This window comes from Mugil cephalus, chromosome 14, assembly GCF_022458985.1.
Source record: "Mugil cephalus isolate CIBA_MC_2020 chromosome 14, CIBA_Mcephalus_1.1, whole genome shotgun sequence".
In the NCBI taxonomy this organism is placed as follows: Eukaryota; Metazoa; Chordata; class Actinopteri; order Mugiliformes; family Mugilidae; genus Mugil; species Mugil cephalus.
The window spans coordinates 14,797,094-14,824,053 of NC_061783.1; the positions used below are offsets into that span (position 1 = coordinate 14,797,094).

General features: G+C 39.8%; 4 protein-coding genes across 4 annotated transcripts; 2 read left to right on the top strand and 2 right to left on the bottom strand.

Annotated features, from left to right (window-relative positions):
* Window positions 1–1,338: 1,338 nt before the first annotated feature.
* LOC125020378 (G-protein coupled receptor 20) lies at window positions 1,339–4,030 on the bottom strand. Its single transcript, XM_047605706.1, has 4 exons — window positions 3,851–4,030; window positions 3,397–3,653; window positions 3,179–3,311; window positions 1,339–1,914 (listed from the first exon to the last, which is right to left on the bottom strand). The coding sequence occupies exons 1-4, from the start codon at window positions 4,028–4,030 to the stop codon at window positions 1,339–1,341; spliced, it is 1,146 nt and encodes a 381-aa protein (XP_047461662.1).
* Window positions 4,031–8,350: 4,320 nt separating this feature from the next.
* LOC125020041 (cilia- and flagella-associated protein 20) lies at window positions 8,351–10,302 on the top strand. The gene is made up of 6 exons (XM_047605249.1): window positions 8,351–8,670; window positions 9,054–9,133; window positions 9,400–9,511; window positions 9,606–9,794; window positions 9,897–10,010; window positions 10,136–10,302. The coding sequence occupies exons 1-6, from the start codon at window positions 8,587–8,589 to the stop codon at window positions 10,139–10,141; spliced, it is 585 nt and encodes a 194-aa protein (XP_047461205.1). The 5' UTR covers window positions 8,351–8,586; the 3' UTR covers window positions 10,142–10,302.
* Window positions 10,303–10,654: 352 nt separating this feature from the next.
* LOC125019821 (cilia- and flagella-associated protein 20-like) lies at window positions 10,655–14,939 on the top strand. Its single transcript, XM_047604790.1, has 6 exons — window positions 10,655–11,051; window positions 11,628–11,707; window positions 11,796–11,907; window positions 11,995–12,183; window positions 12,461–12,574; window positions 12,734–14,939. Exons 1-6 carry the CDS (start codon window positions 10,968–10,970, stop codon window positions 12,734–12,736), a joined length of 582 nt encoding a protein of 193 aa, XP_047460746.1. The 5' UTR covers window positions 10,655–10,967; the 3' UTR covers window positions 12,737–14,939.
* On the bottom strand, window positions 13,102–26,414 carry dgat1a (diacylglycerol O-acyltransferase 1a). Its single transcript, XM_047604786.1, has 17 exons — window positions 25,900–26,414; window positions 23,884–23,971; window positions 20,008–20,048; window positions 19,422–19,507; window positions 18,912–18,964; window positions 18,445–18,550; window positions 18,104–18,232; window positions 17,813–17,887; window positions 17,484–17,587; window positions 17,319–17,357; window positions 17,172–17,213; window positions 16,969–17,013; window positions 16,600–16,712; window positions 16,134–16,199; window positions 15,937–16,024; window positions 15,611–15,673; window positions 13,102–15,498 (listed from the first exon to the last, which is right to left on the bottom strand). The coding sequence occupies exons 1-17, from the start codon at window positions 26,193–26,195 to the stop codon at window positions 15,346–15,348; spliced, it is 1,587 nt and encodes a 528-aa protein (XP_047460742.1). The 5' UTR covers window positions 26,196–26,414; the 3' UTR covers window positions 13,102–15,345.
* Window positions 26,415–26,960: the final 546 nt, after the last annotated feature.

Here is a 26,960-nt window from a genome sequence, read left to right on the forward strand (position 1 = left end):
CATAATTTATGTAATAAAATAAATATGCCTTTTCATCTCTCTCATGCAAATCTTAGAGGCCAGATGTTCCCTTAAACTTTCTAAAATCCAACTATAAGCACTTTTAAGTTTCGCATGTTGTGTATGTTCCTCTAAATATCACCTGACTGCAAGTGTGTCTTGAGCTTGTGCCCTACAATCCGGACAAACATCAGTTTCGAGCTGGAATCAAAGCCGTGTTTTTGTTTATTCCCACTTCCATCAAAAAGTTTTCTGTGTGACGATGACGACGCTCCATTTAAACACTTAAAATGACAAATGAGGTCATTAAAAGAGCGCTGCACTTTGTTCCCGAAAGAAAAACTGTTTATACACGTGAAGTGAGCTTTTCATTTCATCTGGTTTAGTGAGCCGCTTCTTTTGATGTCTAACTGCTTGTTTCTGTTATTCTTCGTTTTAATGTCTTGGGTGTATTTCTTTTATTATTATTTTGTCCTCTGCTTTGGCTATACACAGAGATAATGGGCAATAATAGTCAGGGAAATTTAAATTTCCATTTAATATAGCGCAATTTGACCGCAATACCACATATTTACTTTATTGGACAAGTTATGGTGAAAATAATGACAAGAAATTAGGAGACAGAATTATAAAGACACTTATTTCACTCTTATTGTTATAACTCACTGCTTTATGTTTTGAAGGTTTTTTCCTAAAACTAAATTCTTTCAGTATGGAAAATTGCTCTGGTGTTTCCGTTGCATAAAAGTGACACTGGTGGACTTAACAATGTCCACATGTCTAAGCTGTCTTCTCCGTCCAATATCCTATTAGTCCACTCAAAACTATGTGCACGATAATTTCCTTAAACCAAATACGGCTTCGATATTCGAAATCATAACATTGTGTTAGGTGTTTGCTGTGTTCTTCGAGTTTTTATGTTCTTTTTGACTGAGGTGTTCTTCAAGGCTCCGTAATGGGTCTGCTTCTTTTTATTCTCGACGTAAATTATGCTTATTTTCCAACTCGGCGCGTTGCACATTTTTATGCTGATGACACCGTCTTGAATGACCCCACTGTGCACTATTTGCATTCAGTGAGCTCAGTTTAATTTAAAGATTATTCTAAGCTATGAGACAAAATGTGTTCTTTTCTGAAGCGCACAAACTACTGATTTTCCCAGAGCCACTCATTCTTTAAGTGATCACATGCCACAGCCACTCCAGACTATGCTGAGTCAATCAATAATCCATTTAGGGGAAGTGGCGGACTGAACAATCCTCTAGAGTTGTTGATAAGTCTTTCTTTCCAGGTGTCTTTTTGGACTGTTCAATGGCCTCCGAGGTGGTGGTGACCTGTCTAGGCCGACTGATTTGTATCGGCTACCGGTGTGCTGGTCAAGGCGAATGTGGCCACGGTGTGAGCTATCCCCAGCGTGGTACATTTATTTGCTGAACTCCTCTCGCCTTCTACCCCACTTGTTTGCCCTCCTTCCCCATCCCCCTCCCTGCCTTTCCCCCTCCTCATCCTCCACATCCTCTTGAAGCTGTCCGTCACAAAGCAGTAGACCACGGGATCCAGGCAGCTGTTCAGGCTGCTCAAGGTCACCGTGATGTGATAGGCCAGCACGTGCCCCGCCCCCTTCTCGAGCCCCTCCCCGGCCACACTGACCTGGAAGTAAACCAGCACCTGGCGAATGTGGAAGGGCGTGAAGCAAACGGTGAAGACCACCAGGACGGTGGCCAGAAGCCTGATGGCACGAGTCCTCCTGGCTCTGCTCTGCTGGAGCATCGGGCTGTTGCTGGAGAAGAGGAAGCAGGTGACACGCAGAGTGAAGCCCGCCACAGCGAGCAGAGGGAGGAGGAACTCCAGGATGGTGAGGTAGAAGAGGGCAGGGATGAGGACACAGGAAGAGCTGAACTCCAACGCCGTGGTCTGGAGAGAAGAGCAGAGAAAGCTCAACGCGTCAAGTCTAAAAGTGTTTCTTCTCCTTTAAACAAACCTTCAGTCTAACTCCAGTACAACAACCTAAGTAACCTCAATAGTAACCCTCAATCTAGCTGCACAAATGTTCCAACTAGATCCATATTTTCTTTTCACTTTCCTTTGAAGTTTCTTTAAGAACGTCTTCAAGTATTCACTACATCAAATAACAGAAAAAGTCTGAGCCTTTTTATATCTCGACTATACACATCGCCCCTGTAGGTTTATCTTCAGACCTTTTGCAGGGTGCCACCCACAGGTTGGGAACCATCACCCATGCTAGTTCAAGGCTTCACATTTGCTTCTCTAAACACACGGTGATCCTTTTAGTGGGGAATGTTTGACCCTGAAGTGGCCCTCTCAGGCTGCACCACCTCCCAGTAGTAGCACTACTCCCGGCAAGTTTTACCAAATGCTTTGTGTTGATATTTTCAGGCTGTTAATGCCAAATCTCCCCGAACAAGTTTTCCATGGAAACATCCTGAACTATGTTTGGATGAGAAGCTGAAACCTGTTAAGATAACAGAAACTACTAGTGAGAAGAATGAAAACTGTTGAGACTGTTTAAAAATATACAAAAGACTTAAGCGGGACATTTTACTTTTAGTACATAAACATCCTTGTGCAGTTTTCTCATCAGCTGACAACTACTGATGAAATTCTGCAGTTTTCCTCACTCAGAATATGTATATGATTATACATTAATTAAATTATATTAACCTCCTGAGATCCTGCGTCCTCATATGGGGACATTATGTTTTAGGTTTTATCACAGCTTATTCTGCTTCATTTAAACCTGTTGTCCTCATTACTGGACGCTTTAGTCTGCCATCTAGTGGTAGCAAAGGGTCAATACACATTTTATGAGGACATTGGGACTTCATTGTTGTCTTTGCTTAGTCATGCTCAGGTGTTAAAATGAACAGTTTTGTATTTAGTCACAGTTTGGGTGACTTTATTGTAGTATTAATAATGAAATAATCTCAGTGTCCACATATGAAGACATAGTTTGTTTTTGTTTTTTTCCACAAACTACTACTTCCTGCTTGATGATGCCGCCCTCATGATGCTTAGTTTTTATACGTCTTAGGTCCTACTAATCTCAAATACCGTAGAGAAATGAAAAACGCAGATCAAATAAAAGCTCGGGTCTCAGGAGGTTAAGATTTGGAACATGTGTTCTTTGCCTGTATGTGCGCTACTTTTGTGCCTTCACCTGAAAAGAGTACGTGACCACGACCGCAATGAACCACACTGTGGCACTGACACACCTGGCTGCTCCCGTGGTCCTCCATCGATGGAGGGTGCTGGATGCGTGCACGACAGCGAGGTATCGATCTATACATATGCTGAGAGGAAAGGGGAGGAAAAATAAATGTTGCACTGGATGAGGTTCATTCATTAAAATGGTGAGTAACCCTGCAGCACACCCACCTGGTCAGAAACAGGATGCTACAGTACATGTTGGCGAAGTAGCTGAAAGTGTGGACATAGGAGCAGGCCACGCAGCTGCCCCCGCTGTAGTAGAGGGCGATGCGGGCGGGGAGTGACAGCGCCACCAGCAGGTCAGCTACAGCCAGGTTTATGGTGTAAACCACGGAGGCTGAAGAGTGTGTGGAGGCCCCGCAGAAAACGTAGAGAGCCAAACTGTTGAGGATGACACCCACCACTAGCATGAGGCAGTTACACACCTGCAGGAAGGAGGGACGGGCTGTTAATGCTTCATATATGTGGATGTTTCGCTTTGTTTCAATGCAGACTCAAGAACGTATTTATTTAAGTTAATTATAACCATAACCACCAATAAATGCGTCATGAATCCACATATTCATAAAAACACACTGAAAATCTTACTTTTTTTTAAATTTTATTTTTTATTTGATCTTACCATCAGAGAGACCCAGACAGCATAGAAGTCTTGGTACAGCTGCACATCCAGATGGGCCAACCTGTGCAGGTAAGGCGCCCCCCACCGCTGGTCCCAGGTGGTGCAGTTGGTCGCGTGCAGGGTGAAAGGCGGGGTCTCGGAGGTTGAGATGGAGCTGGTGTTGGTGAGAAGGCTCTCCATTGGTGGGAAAAGGTGAAAGAACCCCAGATCTGATTCTGAGTGGCAGCAGATTAATGAACAAGAAATAAAAAGCAGTTAATAATCTGCCACTAATAAGATCAAGCTTAACAGAATATAGAGTCTACGTACCTATACAATGGAAAATATTAGTCGACTCCAGTTAGGTGGTTCTATTATTTTACTGGCATTCAAAATTTCAAATGAAATGCTTGATCTTTATTGCATCATAAGCCACAGCCACCGAGCTAACATAACAACCGATTCATGCAAGGCAAGAGAAGTCCTTGGTGAAGAGCATGTGATGTGATTGAAACCTCTTCCAGACATGGTGGTCGATAAGTGTATTGTATTTACGTGGGTAAAAAACTTTCTATTTCATCCAGAGAAAATTATTTTAGTGACAATAGGAACAGGTATACATCATCTACATATAGGGTGATTTGTGAGCGTTACAATGCTCAGATTTATACTCAAGAGTTTAAAGCTGCCTCTGCTGTCACTGTCTAACATTTTTAGCAGAGATTGTACCATAATATTCAGGCCTCTCTTGAACGCACCCTAAGCAAGAATTTAAACTCATTACAGGGACTCACGGGCATAGACGCCTCAACCTTTCACCCTGGACTCACCCTTGACTTCTTGGCTACTATATCGTAAACTGACCCCAACTGGATCATAACAAGCCTAGAGTCCAGGCACACACGTACAAGAGAGGCACGGCTGACCCCTAACAGTGAAAAGTGGTCAACATCAGCAGAAGTTAATCCAGAGAGAGAGAGAGACTTTAAAAATCCTTCACTTATAAACAACGTCTTCTTGTGCAGAAGAAATGTCTGAATCCATCTTCATATGCTCTCTAAAAGGATGTGGCACTTTCAACAAAGTTAAGTACGTGACCCTGTGTGTTACTTTAAACACAGAGCCCGGTATTGACACGAACCACGTCAGAGTGCGCTGCTATTCTACACACCGCTGACACATGTTGTGTTGAACGCAAGATATACGTTTGTCCTGACCGAAATCACATAAATATGATGGATGTGAACATCCTGTTTGAAGAAGGGGAGGCTTTAAAATCCTCAAACTTTGTTCACTTTCAAGAGGTTTAGAATTAAAGTGACAACAATGATCCAGAAATAGACCAAATATTTCACTCTGGTTTGGCTGAACAACGTGAGGACAGATGAAACAGTGTAAAAATTATATATATAATATATTATGTACTATTTAAGAAGCAAGAGTCACAAAAAAAGTTCTAAAGTGGTTGGTCAAACCAGTTCCATTCAAGCCTATCACACAGTCTTTATCGGGGGTGATTGGTTGGACATAAAAGCATATTTTGTCTGGGAGGACTTAAAAATTAAAGCAACTGAAAACATACTTCCCCAGTCAGTTTCCTTCTATCAGTACTTATGAATATGAGCACACATAGTAGTTTTCATGTTTTCTAGAGAAGACTGTCTTGTATAACATCATATTTTGTGGATGTCATTTGGATATCCCGTTAAACACAATGGTAAATACTGACAAGTGTTTATTTATTTGAGAAAAATTCTTTTATTTTAATTTAAAAAAACAAAAGCTTGACATCTGCAAGCTGGGAAGAAAGGAATGCGGGTGAATTACACCTGAATCATAGCTTAATGTTACAAGTATTTCTTGATCCACCAGATTGACTGGTTTTGTCCAAAACGTTTTCCGTTTTCTTATGAATACCAGAAACGGATGAGATGCTATCTGTTAACAGCTCCTGCTGAGGAAGGTCTTTCCACTCTTCATCATCAGCAGACAGTTGACTAAAACATGGAAGAGGTCTGGATTAAAATCTGTATCGAGCAGCTATGTGGTTCTCAAAAGTTATTATATATAGAAATAGTTGATACAAAATCACTTATCCTAGCGGATGTTCCTTTAAACTAAACCTTAAAGAGACATAATCTCATCAAAATAATGAAAGGTCCATTATTTAACATACTAATTTCAATTTTAAAAAAGATGAACGTGACATAACGTGACAGGAAGTATTGCTAGGTGAAATAGATGTGGATCTCTTCTTACAGTCAAATACTTTTTATAGAGGGACACTTGCACAGATGCACATTCCACCATGTACATTTGCAGATTAATTTATAATTCACAATAATAATACATTTCGCATCATATCTGACAAAGTAAACAAAGAAACTAGTTAAAAAATATGTTTCTAAAACATACCTGATGACGCCGGCGACAGTGAAAAAAATCCTCACACTATGTAGAATAACACACAATGCTATATAATATTATAAACCGCTACAAAATCGCTTAAACTCTCCCAGTTTTATGTCCTCTCCATCACTTCTGTCCTTTGTTCTTTGATTCGCAAGTGAAAAGACACTGAGAAGAGAGTTTTGTGGGAGGAATCAACCAGCGGAGAAGTCCATTATTCCACTGGACCTCCTCCTGATCCTCTCTCTCATGTCACATATCATGTCAAGAAGAGATCATCCTCTCCTCTTGATCCCTTCTTCCTCTTCTTCCTCTCTGATTATCTTTGCCTTCATACTACATCCATCTTCCTTCTCTACGTAATAATGTCTCTTTTCTTTCTTGCCCCTTTTATTCCTATTTTTGTCTGGCAACAGTAGGGGCATACAATGTGATTAGTAGAGTGTCCCAAAAGGTATTCATACTGTGTATAGGGGAATGGAGGGAAAATCATTGGGTTTAAAAATAAAAAGTGATTAAGAGCTGGATGAAAAACTGACCATTGAGGGACAAAACAAAAGACACTTTAAGCCTGAAAGGACTCATTCATTCACGTTTTCAGTAAAGTTTATATTTAAAGCTATCTCCGGGGTGGTCCCATGCTGACAAAGGGAAAAACAATATTTTCAATTTGTCTAAACTGAATCAATTACCGAAGAGAAAGGGCAAAATAATACTTCATAAGAAGCATAAACTGTGTCTGTGGATGTTTTCACCAAGCTGTCAACTTGCGAACATCAAATCTGAGACAATTTTAGAAACTGTACGACAATGAAAAAAGAGATATGGAGAGGAGGGACACTTTTTTTATTTTTATTTTTTTACAATTATCTGAACACATATTATTTGAGGAGAAGCAGTGCCCTATAAACCACTGTGAGTTTAAACATCTTTAACGTAACTGCATGTGCATGCAGCGGTGTACATTTCATATAAACACGTCAAACCTGGCTTGAATTCTATAGTGAATAAATTTAGCTTCAGTTCTTCAGAAAAAAAATAGGAGACTTTGGATTTATGCGGTGCCTGGCTAATGTTTGATTGAGAGTTTCTTGGCTTGTTCAAATATTTGAAACCTTTGTCAGATGTTTAAAGTGCCGGAGACGGAGGGGATGGATGTCCCACCTGACACTTTAACGGGATTTAGTGGGTAAGAGGAGCACTGGGATATAGTTGTGTGTAGGAAATCTATTTCTAGAGACTGCTGCTATATGTGTATTTGGGAATTAAATGTGCCCTGCAACAATTTTGCGTGTGGATGTCAGTTTAATTAGTTGAGTTACATTGGTATATCAAACCTGGCAACAAATCTGGACGATATGGTGAAAGGACAGCTACAGTGTTAAAAATCTGCACATCTGTATGAACATGGTAGCATGAAGATGGAAAGGTTATACAGAATAAGTAATGAGAGAAATGTTAACTATGAGCATCAATCTAGCAGAATAGTTTGAGGAGGATATCAAAGTCATATGCAAGAGCAAAGGTTGAAAAATATAAAAGTAAAGTAGCACTGATTATATTAAGAGTAATAATTTAGAGCACATTTTGGTCAGACAGCTAAAGCTTTAGCTAACTCAATTGAAACAAAAAGATGACAAAACCACCACAAAACATCTGGAGTTAGAGTTAGAGGGTTAAATGCAACTGGTTGACAACTGTTAGTGAGCACAACAATGTGATTAGCTGATACAGCTGCTGATCATGATTGTGACGTATGTTATGTAATATGAAATAGGATGGACATATATATATGTTAACCTCTTCTGGAGAGTTGTAGGGGGACAGCATTGCAGGAGGTGGCCCAGGGCAATAAAAATCTTAGCACCGCCTCTGCTAACAGGTAAGACAAGTTGCAATGACTAAAATGCAGTTTAAAATGTTTAAAAGCTTTAACTATACGCGAGAGAAGTTTAACCGAATGCTTTTATATTTGTGTATAAAGAGAAATATGTTTAAGTTGTTATACGGTATAGAGACAGGGTGTGTAATTCGGACTGGGGCTTTCGTTGCGGCAACGTTTAAGTTCCGGTGTAAACAAAAGCCAAGAGACTTTGGTTCCCTAGCAACACAACAACAACGAAAAGTTGACGGCTGCTCTGTTTCTGTCCGCGATCCTCTGGCAGAGACGAGAGGCCGAAGTCTCAATAAATGAGTGATTAACTTTTATTTAACCGAGACCTCTCGATATCTGGCAGAGGGACGTGTTGTTTTGCACCACGCGGAACCATTTCTGTTGGGGACGGAAATTAAATCCGTACCCAAACGCTTGTCAGTGGCTGTGAGCGCAACAACTGAGCTCTGAGAAAATGTTTAAAAACACTTTCCAGAGCGGATTTTTGTCTATCTTATACAGCATCGGCAGCAAGCCCCTTCAAATATGGGATAAAAAGGTGAGTAGCGAGTCAGAATGAATGCTGTGAATGTAATTAAACTAACTTCCTTAGCGAGTCGTGCTAAAGCTGGTTAGCATCATGTCTAATGCTTCACAATATCGAGCTGTCACAATAGTTGGTATGCGTTGTGGGCGCTCTGTTGAAACGCAGCTATGTTAAGTAGCTGCATATAATGTTTTAAACCCTTTTAAATAGGCCAAATGTGGTTAGAGCATTGTGTTTTTAAACGACGTGAGACGGACGTTCTTGAGTGATTTAAATGTTAGTTTTGTATCAGAGTCACACATTTCCCCTGTAAGTACTGCAAGGACTATGCATGTTGAAACACAGTTAGATTCTTCCTATAACACCAGACCACACATGTATTTCTGTGTTCACAGGTAAGGAATGGTCACATCAAGAGAGTCCCTGACAACGACATACACTCAAATGTGTTGGAGGTCGAGGGAGCTAACGTCAGGTAAATGTTGTATGTACAACAAAATAGGTTTATGTATGTCAGAGTATCATTCTTTTATCACATTGTCTTGTCTTTGTGACATTTCAAGACCAAAATAATCAATAAATTAAACTATTTCAGTTCAATTATTTTATTTTATAGTTCTTGTAAATATTGTGTATATAATATATTGTGTATAACAGTTTGTTTGTCTTCCAGTTATCAGATTCACTCACAGCATTAGTCTCATCCATCCTCACCCTATGTTAACTCTCTCCTCTCTGCAGTACCACCTATATAACATGTCCCGCAGACCCCAAGAAGACACTTGGTATCAAACTTCCTTTTTTGATCATGATCATTAAGAACCTCAAGAAGTATTTCACTTTTGAAGTTCAGGTACAGAAACAAACACGTTCCAAGTCTTTGCCTTTGTAATATACAGTAAATGTTGATTCATTGTTGTCAAATCTAATCTCTTTACACCTTGCAGGTGTTAGATGATAAAAACGTTCGCCGGCGGTTTCGGGCAAGTAACTATCAGAGTACAACGCGAGTGAAGCCGTTCATCTGCACCATGCCTATGAGACTCGATGACGGCTGGAACCAGATTCAGTTCAACCTGTCAGACTTCACCAGGAGGGCCTATGGAACCAATTATACTGAGACGCTTCGTGTACAGGTTAGTGCAACTACCTCCACATGCTGCTTAAGAGACCTCTATAGTGAATATTTAAGAATGCATTTTTTCTCTTGCTAATGTCTGACCTGTTTTTTTTCTTAGATTCATGCAAACTGTCGTATAAGGAGGGTGTATTTCTCAGACAGACTGTACTCTGAGGATGAGCTCCCAGCAGAGTTTAAACTCTACTTGCCTGTTCAGAACCAGAAGCCCAAGGTGAGAACACACTTCCCTAGCCATAATCTTGTTCAAGCACTGGATATAGTAACTTAATTACCCATGTAATGTGTCACAGAAAGTGTTATTTAGAATCCTAACACGTGTCTGTATGTTTCTTGCAGCAGTAGAACCACTCCACCTACAACCTCCCCCCAGATGTGATGTTGAATGTAGCTTGAAGATTTGTTTCTTTGTAGACACACTTTAAAATTGTATTTTTGTCTCAGTGATGAGCTTGGCATACCGTCTTGAATTGCTCTCTGCACAATAAAGTTTTTTTTTTTACTGACTGATGTGTGCTTGCAGTTTTCAGTTATTTAAAAAAATCTGTAGAAATCGATTAAAGGGTCCACATTTGTGTGTATACAGATGGCTGTTGCAGTTTTTTTGTGTGTGTTGTCAAATGACCAGGAAATTTTCAATAATAAACCCTGATAGTAACCTGAGGGTTGTATCTAAACACAACCAGGAATTTTTTTTTTATTATTTATTTATTTATTTATTTTTTACCTGAAACGTGTTTATTTTTAGAAAGGTGGGAATCAATATAATTATGTATAATTATGTTAAAATATGCAGCTTGTTCACTACCGAGTCTCATTACAGACCACTTGTTTTCCTGTTACCATGGCGACCAAGATCCGCAACATTTAAGGACCGGTGTGGACAAGGCCAAGAGATTTCAGTTCCCCGGCAACACCAACATAATGGAGACCTCGAAAGGAAATGCGTGTTGTCGCATCTCACTTTACAAAAAATTTATACCGTTCTTATTTTATTGAAATTTCGTACGTCTTTGCCGCAGAACGAGAAATTATAAACACACGGAACCTTAGTTTTGCGTGTTTTTAAAATCTCCAAACGTGACGTCAGTTAGCAACCATAGATACGTAGCAACGGCTTTATTGGAGTACAACTCATGAGCGCAACAACTGCGTACTAGGACCAGATAAAATGTTTAAAAACACATTTCAAAGCGGGTTTTTGTCTATCTTATACAGCATCGGTAGCAAGCCACTTCAAATATGGGACAAAAAGGTGAGTGGCGAGTCAGAGCAAATGTTATGAGCCTCATCTAAAGTAACTCACTTAGCTAGTCGTGCTAACTCTACTTAGCATCATGTGTTTTTGGATAATAATCGTTTGACAATATATCAATAACAGTTACTTCTGTTGTGTGTTTGGGTACAATGTTAACGCAGATGGCCAATGTTATGTTTGCCAATTACCCATAACGTTAAAAAATATATATATTTGAGTGGGGCTAAAATGCATAAACGAAAAATAACTACATCTTTCTCTTATGAACTACGCAAACTCTGAGTATAGATAGGTCTCTAATCTCTTGTCATTTGATATTGCTAGTTGTCGTCCCATTGTTGATATGTTGAAAGTAAACACAGCGAACTATAGTAGTAGTCTAGAAAACCACAATTGATCAAGGTGGGATTTCAGAGACTTGCTAAGCTGATAAAATGTGGAAATTCTCCAATATCCAATATCCCTTAGAATATTTCGCCCCAAAAGATGAATGAAGATGCCAGTTTCCACTGAGAAATAGCATGATTTGTGCATAATACTGCCAGGCAACTTATATTTCCATATGCTTGACAGGTGAGGAATGGTCACATTAAAAAAATAACAGACAACGACATTCGCTCAATGGTGGTGGAGGTCGAGGGAGCAAATGTTTGGTGAGTTTGTGTGTCCTTCACTTCACAGGTTCACTCATTCCAGCAGTAGCACGACACCCTCACTGTATTAACTCTCTCCTCCCCGCAGTACCACCTATATAACATGTCCTGCGGACCCCAAGACGACGTTGGGTATCAGACTGCCTTTTTTAATCATGATCATTAAGAACCTAAAGAAGTATTTCACATTTGAAGTTCAGGTACAGATACAGACACTTTGCAGACTTAAGAATATGTCTTAGATCTAGGTTCACAGCCATTTAAACTCATCTCTTTAAACCTTGCAGGTGTTAGATGATAAAAACGTTCGCCGGCGGTTTCGGGCAAGTAACTATCAGAGTACAACACGAGTGAAGCCGTTCATCTGCACCATGCCTATGAGACTCGATGACGGCTGGAACCAGATTCAGTTTAACCTGTCAGACTTCACCAGGAGGGCCTATGGAACTAATTATACTGAGACGCTTCGTGTACAGGTTGGTGCAGCTGTTTCCACATGGGATTTCAGAGACTTGCTAAGCTGATAAAATGTGGAAATTCTCCAAGGACTGGATGGCAATTAGATTATATAAACTAGATACTTCATTTGTCTCTTAGAATATTTCGTCTCAAAAAATGAACGAAGATGGCAGTTTCCACTGAGAAATAGCATGATTTGTGCATAATACTGCCAGGCAACTTATATTTCCATATGCTTGACAGGTGAGGAATGGTCACATTAAAAAAACCTGACCTGTTTTTTTTTTTTCTTAGATTCATGCAAACTGTCGTATAAGGAGGGTGTATTTCTCAGACAGACTGTACTCTGAGGATGAGCTTCCAGCAGAGTTTAAACTCTACCTGCCTGTACAGAACCAGAAGCCCAAGGTGAGCACACACTTCACTACCCATAAACTTGTTCATAGAGTGGGTATAGTCACTTAATTACCCCTGGAATGATTAGTAGCGGTAGGAGAAGAAGTATTCCTGATTATTAAGGCAGCTGTCACAGAAATTGTCTGACACTTGTCTGCTTGTTTCTTGCAGTAAAAGTCTCTCTCAGCCTGTACCGTTCCCCCAGATGTGATGTGAAGTTAACTGGAAGATTGTTGTGTGTGTGTGTGTGTAACGTATGATGAGTATTAAACATTGTAATATTGACCTTTGAGTTTTGTGAACCATCTTGAGTTGCTCCTTGCACATCAAAGTTTTTTAAGGATTGATTTGTGCTCACTGTTCAGTGAACAGCAGTGGTCAAAAGACAATACAGGCTGATAAAAAGACAGGTTTTCTGTAGAGAAGTGGTGACTACTGTCAACAGCTTGTGTATGCTGCCAAATACGCAGGAACTTTAGGATAAACCACTCTGTTAATGACGTGTTTCTAAAAATACGAAGCAAGATATACCAGTGCAGTCTTTGGCTATAAACTCTCTTTATCAAACAGCACAAATATTTTCATGTGAAATGTTATGAAAATTGTTTGCATTCCCAAAACATATAATCTCACTTTGGATTTCTTTACACATTATAAACTAAAACAGCAGTACATTCATTTGACATGTTGCGTCTAATAATCACAAAAATAACTCTTGCAAAAAAAAAAAAAAAAATGAAAGCTACATTTTCAACTCAAGAATAGATTACATGCTATATGAAAAGCTGTGGTGGTGACGCTCCCCGTTCACTTTAACACAATGGTCAGTGTTTCCATCCAATGACTGCATTTTGTATTCCATTAAAAGATGACCATATAGCAGCTCTTGACATGTAGATATTCAGACTGTCAGTTTGGTAAACATGATGCGATTCTTCAAGAATAATTGTCAGACATCAACTCAGGTGTCTGTCACAAACACCACACACTAACTTCATCATAAAATTCACAGCTTTTTGACATGTTTGTTGATGACTGTGTGCCTGACCAGTGGACATCAGAAAGGTGCCGTTTGTTCATTGAAATACCAGCTAAGTGATCAGATATATGTCAATAAAGCTGTTCATAAAAATATAATTTAGTAATTGAGACAAAAAAAGTCACAGATTTTAAAGGTTGATTGAGGTTTAAAATATTCCAAATAAAGTGGTACACATCCTGCAATATATTCCACATGTCCCGTATTTGGCATCAAAACTATTGCCACTACTCTTTACAGCAGGCACTTGTTATTTTCAATAAGGAGTGCTGTTTTAGTTTGACAACTATTTTCCCTGAAATGTGACCAGTAAGGAAAGAATACAGGGCAAATATTTTAAAAATAAAACAGGTTCCAATTCATTGTGTCGAGTTAACGCTCGCTGTGTGGAGGAAAACAGGCTGAAAATAAAATAGAACTTCCTTCTTACAAATTGTTATATGGCAAGGCTCAGGTCGAACCGATACACCTTTTTAGAATTTATAATAAATACTGTGAAACATCTAACATGAATAGTTTAGAGGCTGATTGAATTTCCTATGTTATTACAGCAGCTTCTGTTTCACCTTTAAACAACATGAACTTAGCCAGCAACATAACTAAATATCACCAAGCAAATTACAGATGATTCCAACAAAACAAGTTTCCTTCACATGACTGATATAAACATAAAGAATACATCCAGACCCAAATCTATGGCTTTAGTCAACAGCATGCATCTCTTTAAAGTGCAAAAGAACATTCATTGGTTCAAATCTGTAAATCAAATACTGCTTTAAATAACTGATTGAAAACATATTGCAACAAATAATAATTTCAAGATGGCACGATTTAACAGCATACAGTTATACCAACAAAGTATAAAATAAAGCATTTGATGACTCAAATGAGGTGCGGACAAAAGACAACAAAGCCAAGGCAAATAACACACATGTGGCATGTACTGTTACACTAAGAGCTTTCAGTGATCGTAGATGAGGCTCCTGTTTTTGGAGCAGGATCCGTTCTTCCTTCAGACATTTTAAGATCCATTTAACATAACGTCTATAATTCTTGAAGCTGTATTGCATCAAATAGAGAGGGATTTCAGCTGCGTACCGGGCACGTATATAAAATGTCATTTCGAAAGGGCATCTTAAATGGACGACTGGAATTTTTGAAACGTTCAGCTGAAACCCCAAACAAACCTTTGGATGCATGAAGAGAGTGGCTTCTCGGCCACGGACATAGAAACAAGATTTTCCTATTGGCTCTGTGGAGGCAGGACTCTGTTCTAGCTTATGCTCGCTCGGCAGTGATTCACATTTGTTGCACCAGGCGGCGTGTTTATTTTTTAAACATCCACAACGCAAGAGGAGTGCTTGGTTGTAAGCGGTGTTCAAACTTCTGAATAGTTTTGAAGTTGCTTGAGTAAAATCAGACTTCTAACAAAGTATTAAATGTTTAATACTGGTGATGGTGTTTTCAAAGATTTAAAGTTTAGCCTATGATCATAGACCAGAGCTCAACACCAAGCACCTCCTGTGCCGCTGGTATATCTGAGATCATTTCCTGAAACACTGAAACATCGTGAAACATTGGTCTATTTCTCTGGAGAGCACACATACAAACGAACTATTTTCCTGCGACGTCGTCACATTAGCTTTATATCGTCCACTTAACTTGCCCTACATTGTTTCATCGGCTCGTCCTGCATGCCGTTCGGTGCAGATGTGTGCAGGAGAATGTGTCCGTCTGCGCTGGCCTAGTCCATGGTAGTGCTCCCGTAATGAATGACGTAGTAGTCGTGGACGTACATCAACACGGCGACAGGCTGCCCGATGATGAGCGAGATCCACACGGCCGCGTTGCCGTAGTTTCCATTCAGGTAGCGACCCACGAACCAAGCCAGAGGAACCTGAAGGTATTAAAAAAGGTCGGAGGTCACGTGTGCAGGTCCATGGAGAAGTTATAGATAGAAGAGAAGTGTGGTTTGTGACAGAGTGGAACAGGTGGACAGTGGAATTTACCTGAGTCATCATTCCCATAAAGGCCCACAGTCTAAACATCTTCAGAGGAACACTCACAAGGTACTGAAGAAAAAGAAAAAATTTTATTTTTTATTTTTTTCATCTTTAAGGAGCCAGTTTGCTTGTTTGTTTTCTGCAACTATTGTGACCAAGCAATTTCCCTTCTAGTCTAATATTAGATTTGCAAGAACAACAGGGGTAACTTTTTGATCCAACACTTTTATTATACAAGTATTATTTTCAGAACTGTAAATAACATTTATTTCATACAAGCATAAAAAGCAACTATCATAAGACACCTTACATGGATATGAACGGTCATTTACCTCATGGAAAAAGGCAGAAACCAGGAAGACAGCGGTTTGAGCCAGAAACTTGTTGACACCCTTCCTCATCATCGGCTTATAGAAGTGTCTGTAAAACATGCACATGATCCAATGCAGACGTTACAACGAAGAAGCCCAAATATCAAAGAAAGTGTTGAGAATACTAAAAGAACTCATCATGAAAGTGTTGCGCTCACCTCAAGCACCACTTGTGCACCGGGATATTCCAGTTGGCCCAGAAATACGTGACACTCTCAGAGTTCCTGAAAAGAACAAAGATGGAGCAGATGTAGGCCTGACTTCAAGACTGCTAATGGTGTAATTAGGCGACTTAATCCATAAAGACAATGACATTTCCCCAAGACATTTCACCTGGGAGATTAAATGGGACACAGAGTGAAAATGTACCTTTTGATGTGTCGTGTTGTTAGAGGCTTCCCAATATGATTTTACAGAATATTTTGACTCGATACCATTGCTGGTCAAAATGTTGTTATGCTGCATTGTTGCTGCCAATTCACACTGAATCAGTATTAGGAGAAATATGGCTGTAGTCTATTCGCACAGGATTAAAATCAGGCGAACTCTGCAGTTATTATGAATAACGAGATGTAAAACTAGTCCTGTGCCAACAAGGGTTAAAACTGCAGGATGCGTACTCACCACCAGTCCTTGTAGAACTCCCTGTCTCCAAACTGCAGCAGCTCTGCCATGAAGTTCATAGAAGAGTGGAAAAACCAATAGAAGAATATTAACCATATCAGGTGGTTAGGGACCTGGGAGAGGAGAGGTTCAGGAGAGGTGTTTCAGGAGAGGAGAGGGAGTCAAGGTTGGTAGGGTTTCAACATAGGAACTATAGCATCTACAGGAAACATCTCTGGGACCTCCCTGGGAAACCACCATGTGCATCTCAACTGGTTTATCCTGACATAACATATTACAGGAATATATAAAATATGCCTGAGAGGCAGCAATGGTGGTGTTATATGTGAGGTAAAAGTCAGACAGCTGTCTTTCTGTCATGCAACTCACAGCTAGTTTCAGCAGGCGCTCGACCATCCTAGAAAAGTCCATTTCCTGTGAGACACAAGGAGTGAAATGAGGACACAGACAATTTCCTGCTTCTTGCTCTGCTGAGAGCTACTTATGACACTAAACTATTGGAAAGACACCACATATGAAGCTCTTCTTTTTTCTATTAAGCTGCCATGTCTGTGTGTTTACAGTTTACTCACCTGGAACGGCTTCATTGAGTTCTGAATAGTGGGAACCATCCACTGAAAGACACACGTTTGACTTATTGTTTTGTAATCACAGGAGACAACAAATAACTGTTTTAATTTGTGCGGTAATGTGTGAGTACAGTGTAATATTCAACGTACCTGCTGTATTAATCCTATCAACAACTGCATGAAGAAAATCTGCGAGAAAGAGCAAGCCATGACTAAATCAAACTTCTCTCCATCTATGCTGGTGACACATTTCCTGCCATTTAATTTGTTTGACAATGGGAGGGAAAAAATGTGTTTGTGAATGTTGCTGCTCACCATTTCAAAAAGTCTTCTCAATAGGAACCTTTTGCGTATCCGCGGAGACCGTGGAAAGTTGAGCTGGTAGCAGAGAGTCGGGGCGAAGACAAAGTAGTACATGTCTTTGTACAAAGACACACAAACAAACAAACAAAAACGTCAGACTGTTATTGCTATGGGGCGGGGGTGTCTGGTCTGATCTAGGTGGGTGGCACATGTCTACGTAACATCTCCATGAATGCCAGGTCCAAAAGTTTCACAGCAAAACACTGAGTCATCACAAGATGGTCAATTTGTTAGCACACTAACTATGCTGTTCGTCTCCCTTGCCTGCACGGTTACTGTACCTCTGTGTGTGAGGTTTCCTGGGTATGAGACGTGAGTATGGACAGCTGACCCATTGGATTGTGCCACATTAGGACCTGAAACAGAGGTGCAGTTAACATTTCATTTCAAGCTTTGCTCAACGGCTTATCCTGGTCATGACACTGATTAAGCAACGATACGTGTGCCAGAAACATCAGTTCTCTAAACCACCACTAGATGGTAGTACAGCGCAGTAATAAAACTAAATGCAATCCTTAAAATTGTGAATAATTCTTTCTTGATCTTGGGCAAGCAGCAATACAGATACTTACATGAGTACGATCGTGTCAGTCTTTTGACTTTGGCTTGTCTGATTTCTCGACACCACCGATTGGTGTCTCGGTAGGAGAAGAGCTTGAGAAACAGCACTGTGTAGACCAATAGGGAGAGCACACCGCCCACTGCCACGAACACAGACAGAAACACACATACGCCATTAACTAAGTGCAATAAATAATGTAATAGGAGTCAAAGGAGTGTGGCTGGGTGTGGGTACCTACACATCAGTCATTACATTATCAAGCTCAAGATCCATATTTTTGTGTTGGCATCAAAATAAACACTAAGATGGTGCGTTTCAAGTCTATATATAGAAAATATGTTGGTCGTATACCTGGAGTTATGGAGTTCAAAGTGAGTACTGTGACTGATGGAAAGATCAAGATGCTTGTCAAATTAAAAACGTGAAGCATCAGTCCTGTAGTTTCAGAGATGGTGCCCTAGAAATGAATGAACAAAAGCGTCTTTCATCAGCAAGTATACATGTGGAAATGTGTTTTTCTTGTTTTTCAGCTTTTATCATTTGTCAGTTGGATTATGCACCTAATCTAATCTGGGCCAGCAGTGCTGCTCTTATCAGAGTTTAAGAGCAGGTATAAAGAGGGGTGGGGCTGTGATGTTGAATTTAGTTTGTAGACTCGAGGAACTCTAAAAATAATAAACCTATGTAAGGTAAACACAATAAGAGATCTCAGAATGACAGTCTTCAAATTAACACACTACCTTTACAGAGTGAGAAAACAGTAGATAAGCAAAAAATATAAATATATATGTTTTAGTTTAGTTACTGTAAGGACTTACTACAGCCAGACGCCTCTCTGTGTACAGGGCTGCTAAGATGAACACATTGGACACTAAAACACAGTACAGAAAAACAGTTTGTGAGCACAAAGTTTACAAATACTATCCATTGCACAATTGCACAAAATTGACTACTGGATTTGTTGTGTAAGGTTTAGAGTACATTGCGCAACAAATTAAATCATTTACTTTTTTCCTAAATAGCAGAATTTATTTCATTGATTGTTTTTTTTTCACTGCTCTTTTAAATCTCATCTTTACCAGAAAGAAACTATGTAAAGAACAAACTTTCTGGGTGGAAATAAAGGCTGAATATTGTACACCAGGTAAATATTATTCTGTTATATCTTTGACAATCACGCCCATTAATATTCAAAGAGAGTCAGATCAGATTGTATAAGGAGAAGCAGTTTATTACCACATGTGTGGTAAAACCAGCCACAGAAGGACATGCAAGTACTTCACCATCCATTTCTACGACATTATGGCAGGAAAACACAGACTCCGTACCAATGATTAGGCAAGCTGCTGGCCAACTATAGGGGTCCTTTAAGAAGAGAGACACTACTTGGATAGGGTCTACCAAGATGCCATACCTGGAGAAAGAGGAGAAGTTAGTATTACTGATCTCATGAAGCACAATGTCAATAATAGATTAATATAATGATTTCATTATGTTGAGATGAATGTTAACTACAGCGTCCTGTAAATACAGGATAACTTTGTAAAGTGCCACAACTGCAATGTCGTCCTTAAATACGGGGCTGTGGGGAATTTGATATGATTTGGTAAAACTCTGATCTCAGCAGCCTAATCCAGATAATACTGGACAAGGCCCAGGCCAGGACAGGTCCAACTGGATGTAGACCTGTCACCAATCTGATAGCTACAAAATATGCACTGTGGTAGCTTTAATCTGTTTGCTAACAAATGAAATATAAACGACAGCTAATTTATGACGCCTTTTATAAATATGGGAATGGTAGTGTAAGGTGAAAGATGAGGGGTGATAACTGCACAGGAGTAAACTGTGAAACTACACACTTATATGTATCTATGACATAAATGTTTAGTGTGTGCACAGGTGCATACTCACTTTATAATGTTCTCCAAGAAGAGACGTGCATTACTCAACCCCTGAGAAAGGAGAGATAAGCAGAATACCAAGTGTCACACAAAAGACTATACATATATATATTAATATATATATATAAATTCATTTTAAGATGGTTTGGTATCTGGATGAATCTGGGCCAAAGTTTCAAAAAGAAAAAAATAAATAATTCTTTGCTCCAAATCCGGCTTATTTCCTTATCCAACAATGCTGGTCGTTAATAGCCTGCAGGTTTTAATTTGTTTATTCATCAGTTATTATTTACAACAACAGCAGGAAGAAAGCAAAAGCTTTTACTTTAGTGGAACAACCAGTCGCTGCCTGCAGACAGGTATACGCAACTATTCTTATGTGGATCAATCCACCGAGAGGAGGACATTGGCCGTATAAAAGTTCATGCCTAATATTAGCAACATGTTCCTGCTGCCAACTTGCCAACTTTTCCACCCCGCTGCCGTTTTGCCGTGTTGAAAAGTGCCAAGCGGAATAAGTTTATGATTATATTGTGCTTTGAAGTTCAAGGTACAGCTTCATCCCAGCCTCTAGTTATCAGAGCTTCACAAGTGTTGAGAGGCAACACCGTGTATAGCATACATACCTCGATAGATAATGGAAGTAGTTTTCAGTATTCAGACAGTAAAGATAATGGGGATGGCCGGGGTATGACATATGATAAGGTCATACTGTAGCGTTTACACCTATCGGCTTGCCAAATCTCCACAGCTATGTTGTTTTGTTCCAACTATCTCTATTATCCAAACCAGCAACCTGTGTCTCAGTGACCTTCAGTTTAGAAAAAAAAAGAGGACCACTGTGTATAACACAATATACAGCTTCGATATTTATGAGGAATATTGCAAAATGTGATTTTGCAATATTTCAAGTGTGTTTCATATTTTCCTCGTCCACACAAAGGTCAGTAAGCAAAGATAGAGACTCTCTGGGAGGTCCTTCTGCTGGTGTACTCAGTTCCAGTTGCAATTGCAAATTCTCATCAATCTGTGGACATTAATATACACTACACATGTAAAATGACAAAACTAGGACCTTGGACATGACTTAAATTTTCATTATCTTGTAGAATGTCTTGTGGTACAACAGTAATGGTGAGGCTAACATTTTGTTTAAATATAGTACAGTAACATTTTAAATCAAATAATTTCCTATATAACCAGCATTCACATGACATATATAAACTGGGATCCTGACCCGGCCGCCCACTGCTCCAAGGATAAATGCAGAGGATAAATCCCTTGTATGTGTATTGTTGTGGAAATTTCTTCGCCAACAAGGGTTTTATTTCTTTGCAATGAAAAGGTCAATCAACACGCGAGCGGTCAAAGATGAAGAAAGACCCCGAGTAAAGACCTAAACATTTATCCTTGAGGAACACCCCTTTCCCAACCATTTGTCTGCTGCAGGGCCCGGCCCTCCCAGGGACTGTTCTCACATCCTTTTGCCTATTGCAGGTATCCCGCGCTGATCCCCTGTGGAGTGTTTCACACCTAGGGTTTCCTGCAGGATCTTGCATTTTGGTGTAAAGTTGATTCTAGACATCACCAAAAGGACCCGGTATCTTATGTTGGGAGGGGGGAAGGTTGGGTGTCTCAAAGAAACAAAGAAATTGAAATTGCCATTAAAGTAAAAGCGGAGGCATATGGAGTTGATTTATTTGCTGATTAAACTGCACTGTTTGTCTGTCTGGATGTAAAGTGAATAAAGTTGATATACATGTCTAATTAAAATGTATCTTCGAGACCTTGGCTGAGGACAGATGACACAGCTGGATAGGTTTAAAACAGCCAGATGCACCGTCAGGTCTTGACAAAATGTGTTCCCACAAACAGTGAATGATCAAACTTTTTGCAGCTGGTGATGTTTCTTTGCTTTGTACTGCCCTCGTCAGCCTGTGGTCAGTTTGCATCTAAACTATGTTTCACATGTTTGCTTGGCTGCACATCAGTGGGAACAGTGTCATGAACCAGCTGAGGTTATCAGTTACTCTAACTAGCACGTAATGATTATTAGACATATGGGCTAGAGAAATACTAACTAGTTCAGTGTTCCATTTAAGCGCTTGGATTATATTGCATCCGTTGAGCTTCCACTAACTGCGCTTGAATGCTTTGAGCATCCACACCTTAGGTAAATGGTGTGTTGGTTAATGGACTGCTGGCAGGAGGCTTCAGCAACTTATGCACCTGTAGCAAAAGACTGGACACTCTGTCAGTACCAGGCCAGTCCATGTAATCATGAAACTCTTGGCTTGGGCAATTTTTTCGAATTACATTTCCAGTCAACCTATTTGACTATATTTAACTTCAGTTACTCTGTTTTCTTACTGAGATTTACATGAATTACTGTAAGTCCCTTTCACTACTACTAAGTTCTTCTTACATCCTTTATTTGAGGGCAGCTCTCGGTTCCGATATATTTTGCATACAGCGCAACACCTACCCCCATATATTGTTTGGGAGAATCACTCGTGCTAATAACTATCAGCCACACAAACTTTCATTCCAACTTCACACAGAGGACCAATGATCGGTTGTTCCACTTCACAAACTTAAAGCCCAATCCTAAAGGCTTCCTCTAAAAAGTATGAAATGAGCAGTGTCAGCTGTCACCGATTGCCACAGAGAGGGGGATGTGGTTGTCATGGCAAAAAAAATAATGAAACGAAATAAAGAGGGAATTAAAAAAAACACACACACACACACACACAAACATCCACCATAAACTGGAACAGACACTTACACATTCACATCGATGCACAGATAAATAAAAATCTTCATGTATACAATATTGCAAATGATGCATGTTTGTGCACAGAAACGCACACATGTCTAATGTCTTACTTAAAGTCCATTCCAATTTAATTTGAATGACATCTATTGGGATATTTGTATCCTTTCAAAATACTAAGTTCACTTAAGGATGCTCTGGGACTTATCAGCAGGACGCCTCTGGAGACATACGCACATTTCAATGGGGCAAAAGCCAGTTCTCCTGAGGTGACCCGCTGTCCAGAACCTGTGCGTCAAACACAGCTTGCATAATTTACTTACTGTTGAAGAGCATGGTAACGGCGGTACAGCCTGAACCATGACAGTTTTTGTTCTTTAACAGGGTTCACTGCAATAGCTGCATATGTACACAGTGTATAGACTTTAACACACTCTTTCAGCTATTTAAACACGAGCTCCTGCTAATCTATCTCCTTGTCACATGGGGCGTTTTCCCAAGCTGCTTGTGGTTTTAAGTGATCGATATCAGTGCATAGTAGCAAACCTGACATTTGCGAGCTTGCATGCTACTTTTTCATAGAACCAAAGTGAAGTAAACCATTATTCGTGTCAGCTCTGCGCTGAGCAAGAGAAATATGAAAATATGAATCGTGCATGTTAGTGATTTCAATTCAACAGTACTATAAACAGCAGCCAAAATAAACAACACAGCTGAATCAGAGCAGTCTCCATTATTTTATATATATATAATGAAATTGATTCACTAGTGTACCTAATGAAATGGCAAGTGAATGTAGATGATATGATTTTAAGTTACAGGCTAATAGCATGTCCACGTTTCATTGATAAAACAAACAAAGTGACTATCAACCACCAACAATTATGGTAAATTATCAACCCACACCTTATCAAACCTGTGGTGAAGGAAAACCAGGCCAGAGCAATATGTTCTGTTTACATTTGATTCGATCTTGCATTGGGAGAGACGGCCAGACATAAACGGACGCTTGAACCCCAAGTGTCGCCCAGCACTTCTGCTTTTGCTGTCGGAGCAACTGCCAAAAACGCGCAGCATGGTGCAGCGTTTTGGCAGCCGTGCACTTTCACTCACCAGCATGATAACACACCAGTTGAGGATTCCTCTGTAGTTGCTGTAGCCACTGGCCGAGCTCAAGAGAGACTCCTGCAGAACGTGACAGCTGCAGAGAAACACACAGTTGAGAGTTTTACCAAGGGGTTTTAGGGCTTTTTGTGGGATAAAAATCACTTTCTAAGCACATACAATCCTTAGTAAATGAATGCGTGATTACATTTAGTCTGTCAGCTCCCGTTTGATTCAGATATTTTCGTAACTCACTGTGAATCAAAGCATTTTTTTAAGCATTATATTTTTACAAAGTAGACTTTTTTACCTATTTGAACTGATGATGCAAAGAGCCCACTCTGCTCTATGTATCCATTCAAATATTACACTTATTATAGGAAGGAAAGTGTTTTCAAACTGTTGATGGGTCAAGGCCAGGAATTCAGAAATGTTTGTTCTGGCATTAAAAAGAAATTTGACCCTGAGGTTAAGGAGAGATAAGGAAAGGGAACATCTCTTAACAATGAATGACATCAAGCAGAATGGTATGTTCTTAGAGCTGCAGCCGACAAGGAAAGAGTTGTGAAAATGTAGGTTAAAGGTAGTGACCCTAAGGTGAATTGAGAAAACCAAGTTTTATGTACCAGCACATCATTTTTGCACAATCGTACGTGATGGCAGCAAAAAAATATGCGCAAGATATACATACAGGGAGAATGAGGGAAAATGTGAAGAGGGGTAAAAGGTGAGGAGAATGAAGGTTCAAGAAAACTGGAGGACAAGAGGATGGGAAAATAAGTTGGGGGGCGTATTTAGGCAATACTGAAGAGAGAAAAGCAGACACAAAGGAAAGTGAAGACAGAAAAAAATATTCTACAGCTCCTTAGCGAGTGTCAGGACACTCACATGGCAGACTGAACTAGAAGGACAGTGCAAGCAGAGACCTTGTCAGCAAGCGTGGCATTGCAAAAACACATGCTACCTCATCTAGCTGGCAGGGGTCCAAAAAAGCGTTGCAATCACGTTATTTCAGCAACAATCGCATGCCCTCAAAGTACATGTTAACACTTTTAGCAATGAAACAAACTTAATTGCAGAGTAGGGTATGTTTCAAACACACCTGTTGAGCAGTACAATCATAAATCACGAAGGTTCATGTCTGGGGTAAGGGTCAGACCAGCTGTGTCTATTCTCAGTTGTACATTTTCTGTTCTCCTTACATGCCTTGCATACAATCTTCCACCTATCATAGATCTCTCTGTAAACATGTCAGGGCTGCAATGAGGAATTAATTCCATTATCCACTTGCGTATTTTGTTGATTAACTTGTTCAAACAACTACCCGGACACATTTTCATCAGATTGATGTTGACACACATTTGTTAAAAACAACTCAACAAAGGATATTTATTGTTTTTAACCTAACTGAACTCTGAACTTAAGTATAAAATGTTTCTTTAACGTAACATTTTAGTCTAACACTGGTCTGCCAAGGAAGCGAGAAGTTGTCTGCAACGCTATAGAGAAGAAACATCCCAAATCCAAACAATGAAGACTGTGTCAGTTTATTTCTGACCTTGGAACAAATAAATTAGCAAAGGTGTGATGTTGAAATATGTGACACTTGGCGAAAACTTTGTAACATGCCACTGAATGGGGCCAGAAAATGACCAGATAACCACCCAATTAAACAGACTGAAGTTACTATTAGACTCCAGGGCATAATTATATTGTACAAAAAAAAAAAAAAATGTATTAATGATAGTACCTTAGTTTACCATCTATAACTGAATATGTATTGGAGTATATTAACCAGATATATGGTAATGACAAGATGAAAAATGAAATTAGATTAAAAAATAAAAAGGAAACTAAACAAAAAAAATCTAGATACCAAAAAAATTAAAAAAAAAAAATCTGCCCAGGTAACACATATTAGAAACTATTTTTTAATATAAATATGAGATACAGCAGCTTGAACGAGACTTAACGTCCACTTCCGTACGTAACGTCTGTACGTTGACGTCGTTTTTTGACGGTTACCTGAGTCTGTCGCTGATGTCTTCCACTGCGCTCCTCTGCTTCTTCTTCTTGTTATTATTGCTATTATTACCGAGCCCCGGCGTCCCCCTCTCTCCCTCCACCTTCCCGTTGTCATTAACGTGTTTAGACGCCTCCGCTTCTTTTTTCGCCTTGGCGGGATGCTGCGGAGCCTTCTCCCTGACATCGTGCCCCTTGTTATTCCCGTTGGCTTGTTTCACGCCGACGGACCCACCGACGGAGATGGTCGTCCTCCTCCGGCGGGTTACGGGCCCTCTCATCTCGGCTTTGTCGCTCATGTTAGCGGCTTCCGTCAGACAGTTTCTACCTGCTCGACATAGCTTGGTCAAAGTGCTGTATTCCCGTTCCTCCTCTGTCCCTCTGAGCTAAATGAACAGCAGCGAGGACGCCTCACTGAGTCGTGCCTTTATCGCTACAGCTCAAGGTGCATTTTGCCACCAGGGTTGCCAGGTCGGCGCTTTCAGCTGACATCCCCCTACCGAGACAAAGTCAAAATCAACTTCCGGATTAGCTGCTGTTCGAAGAAAAAAATAAAAAAAAACAGAAGAAAAGCGAGAAATTAACTCTGTGTTTTCCTCACAACTCTAAATATATGTATTAAAATTGATTATATGGGTATGTGTAGGATACGGGTGTCAAATATACGGCCCGCGGGTCAAAAACTGCCCGCTAGAGGATATAATCTGGGCCGCTGCATGAATGTGCAAAGTGCGAAAATTACATAGAAGACTGCACTTTTTCAATAAAAATAAATTTTAGCCTAATTTGTCCACTGTTTTAATAACAGAAGACCTAGGACTAAACAGCAGACAGCAAATTGGACTTATTTTTCTAAAGCCATTTCTTTTTTTAAGGATGGTTTATCAAATTATTAAATGGAAACATTCTCTTTATGTACTTGTCCTTTGCACTGAAACTAGGGTGACCAGATGTCCTCTTTTCCCCCGATATGTCCTCTTTTTGAATCCTAAAAATGTGTCAAACTCGGACTTTGACACAATTTCAAACTTGTCGAGGATTTTGTTCTACTACAACCTCATTCT

Excerpts from the sequence above, each read along its gene's own strand:
- dgat1a (XM_047604786.1), bottom strand. The coding sequence starts at position 26,195 with ATGAGCGACAAAGCCGAGATGAGAGGGCCCGTAACCCGCCGGAGGAGG. Across the intron at positions 18,965-19,421 it reads AGCAGCTTGCCTAATCATTG|TGTCCAATGTGTTCATCTTA; the intron begins GTACGGAGTCTG and ends ACTGTGTTTTAG. Across the intron at positions 17,214-17,318 it reads TGATAGGATTAATACAGCAG|TGGATGGTTCCCACTATTCA; the intron begins GTACGTTGAATA and ends TGTGTCTTTCAG.
- LOC125019821 (XM_047604790.1), top strand. The coding sequence starts at position 10,968 with ATGTTTAAAAACACATTTCAAAGCGGGTTTTTGTCTATCTTATACAGC. Across the intron at positions 11,052-11,627 it reads TTCAAATATGGGACAAAAAG|GTGAGGAATGGTCACATTAA; the intron begins GTGAGTGGCGAG and ends TATGCTTGACAG. Across the intron at positions 12,184-12,460 it reads CTGAGACGCTTCGTGTACAG|ATTCATGCAAACTGTCGTAT; the intron begins GTTGGTGCAGCT and ends TTTTTTTCTTAG.
- LOC125020041 (XM_047605249.1), top strand. The coding sequence starts at position 8,587 with ATGTTTAAAAACACTTTCCAGAGCGGATTTTTGTCTATCTTATACAGC. Across the intron at positions 8,671-9,053 it reads TTCAAATATGGGATAAAAAG|GTAAGGAATGGTCACATCAA; the intron begins GTGAGTAGCGAG and ends CTGTGTTCACAG. Across the intron at positions 9,512-9,605 it reads ATTTCACTTTTGAAGTTCAG|GTGTTAGATGATAAAAACGT; the intron begins GTACAGAAACAA and ends TACACCTTGCAG.
- LOC125020378 (XM_047605706.1), bottom strand. The coding sequence starts at position 4,030 with ATGGAGAGCCTTCTCACCAACACCAGCTCCATCTCAACCTCCGAGACC. Across the intron at positions 3,654-3,850 it reads CTGTCTGGGTCTCTCTGATG|GTGTGTAACTGCCTCATGCT; the intron begins GTAAGATCAAAT and ends TCCTTCCTGCAG. Across the intron at positions 3,312-3,396 it reads AGCATCCTGTTTCTGACCAG|CATATGTATAGATCGATACC; the intron begins GTGGGTGTGCTG and ends CTTTCCTCTCAG.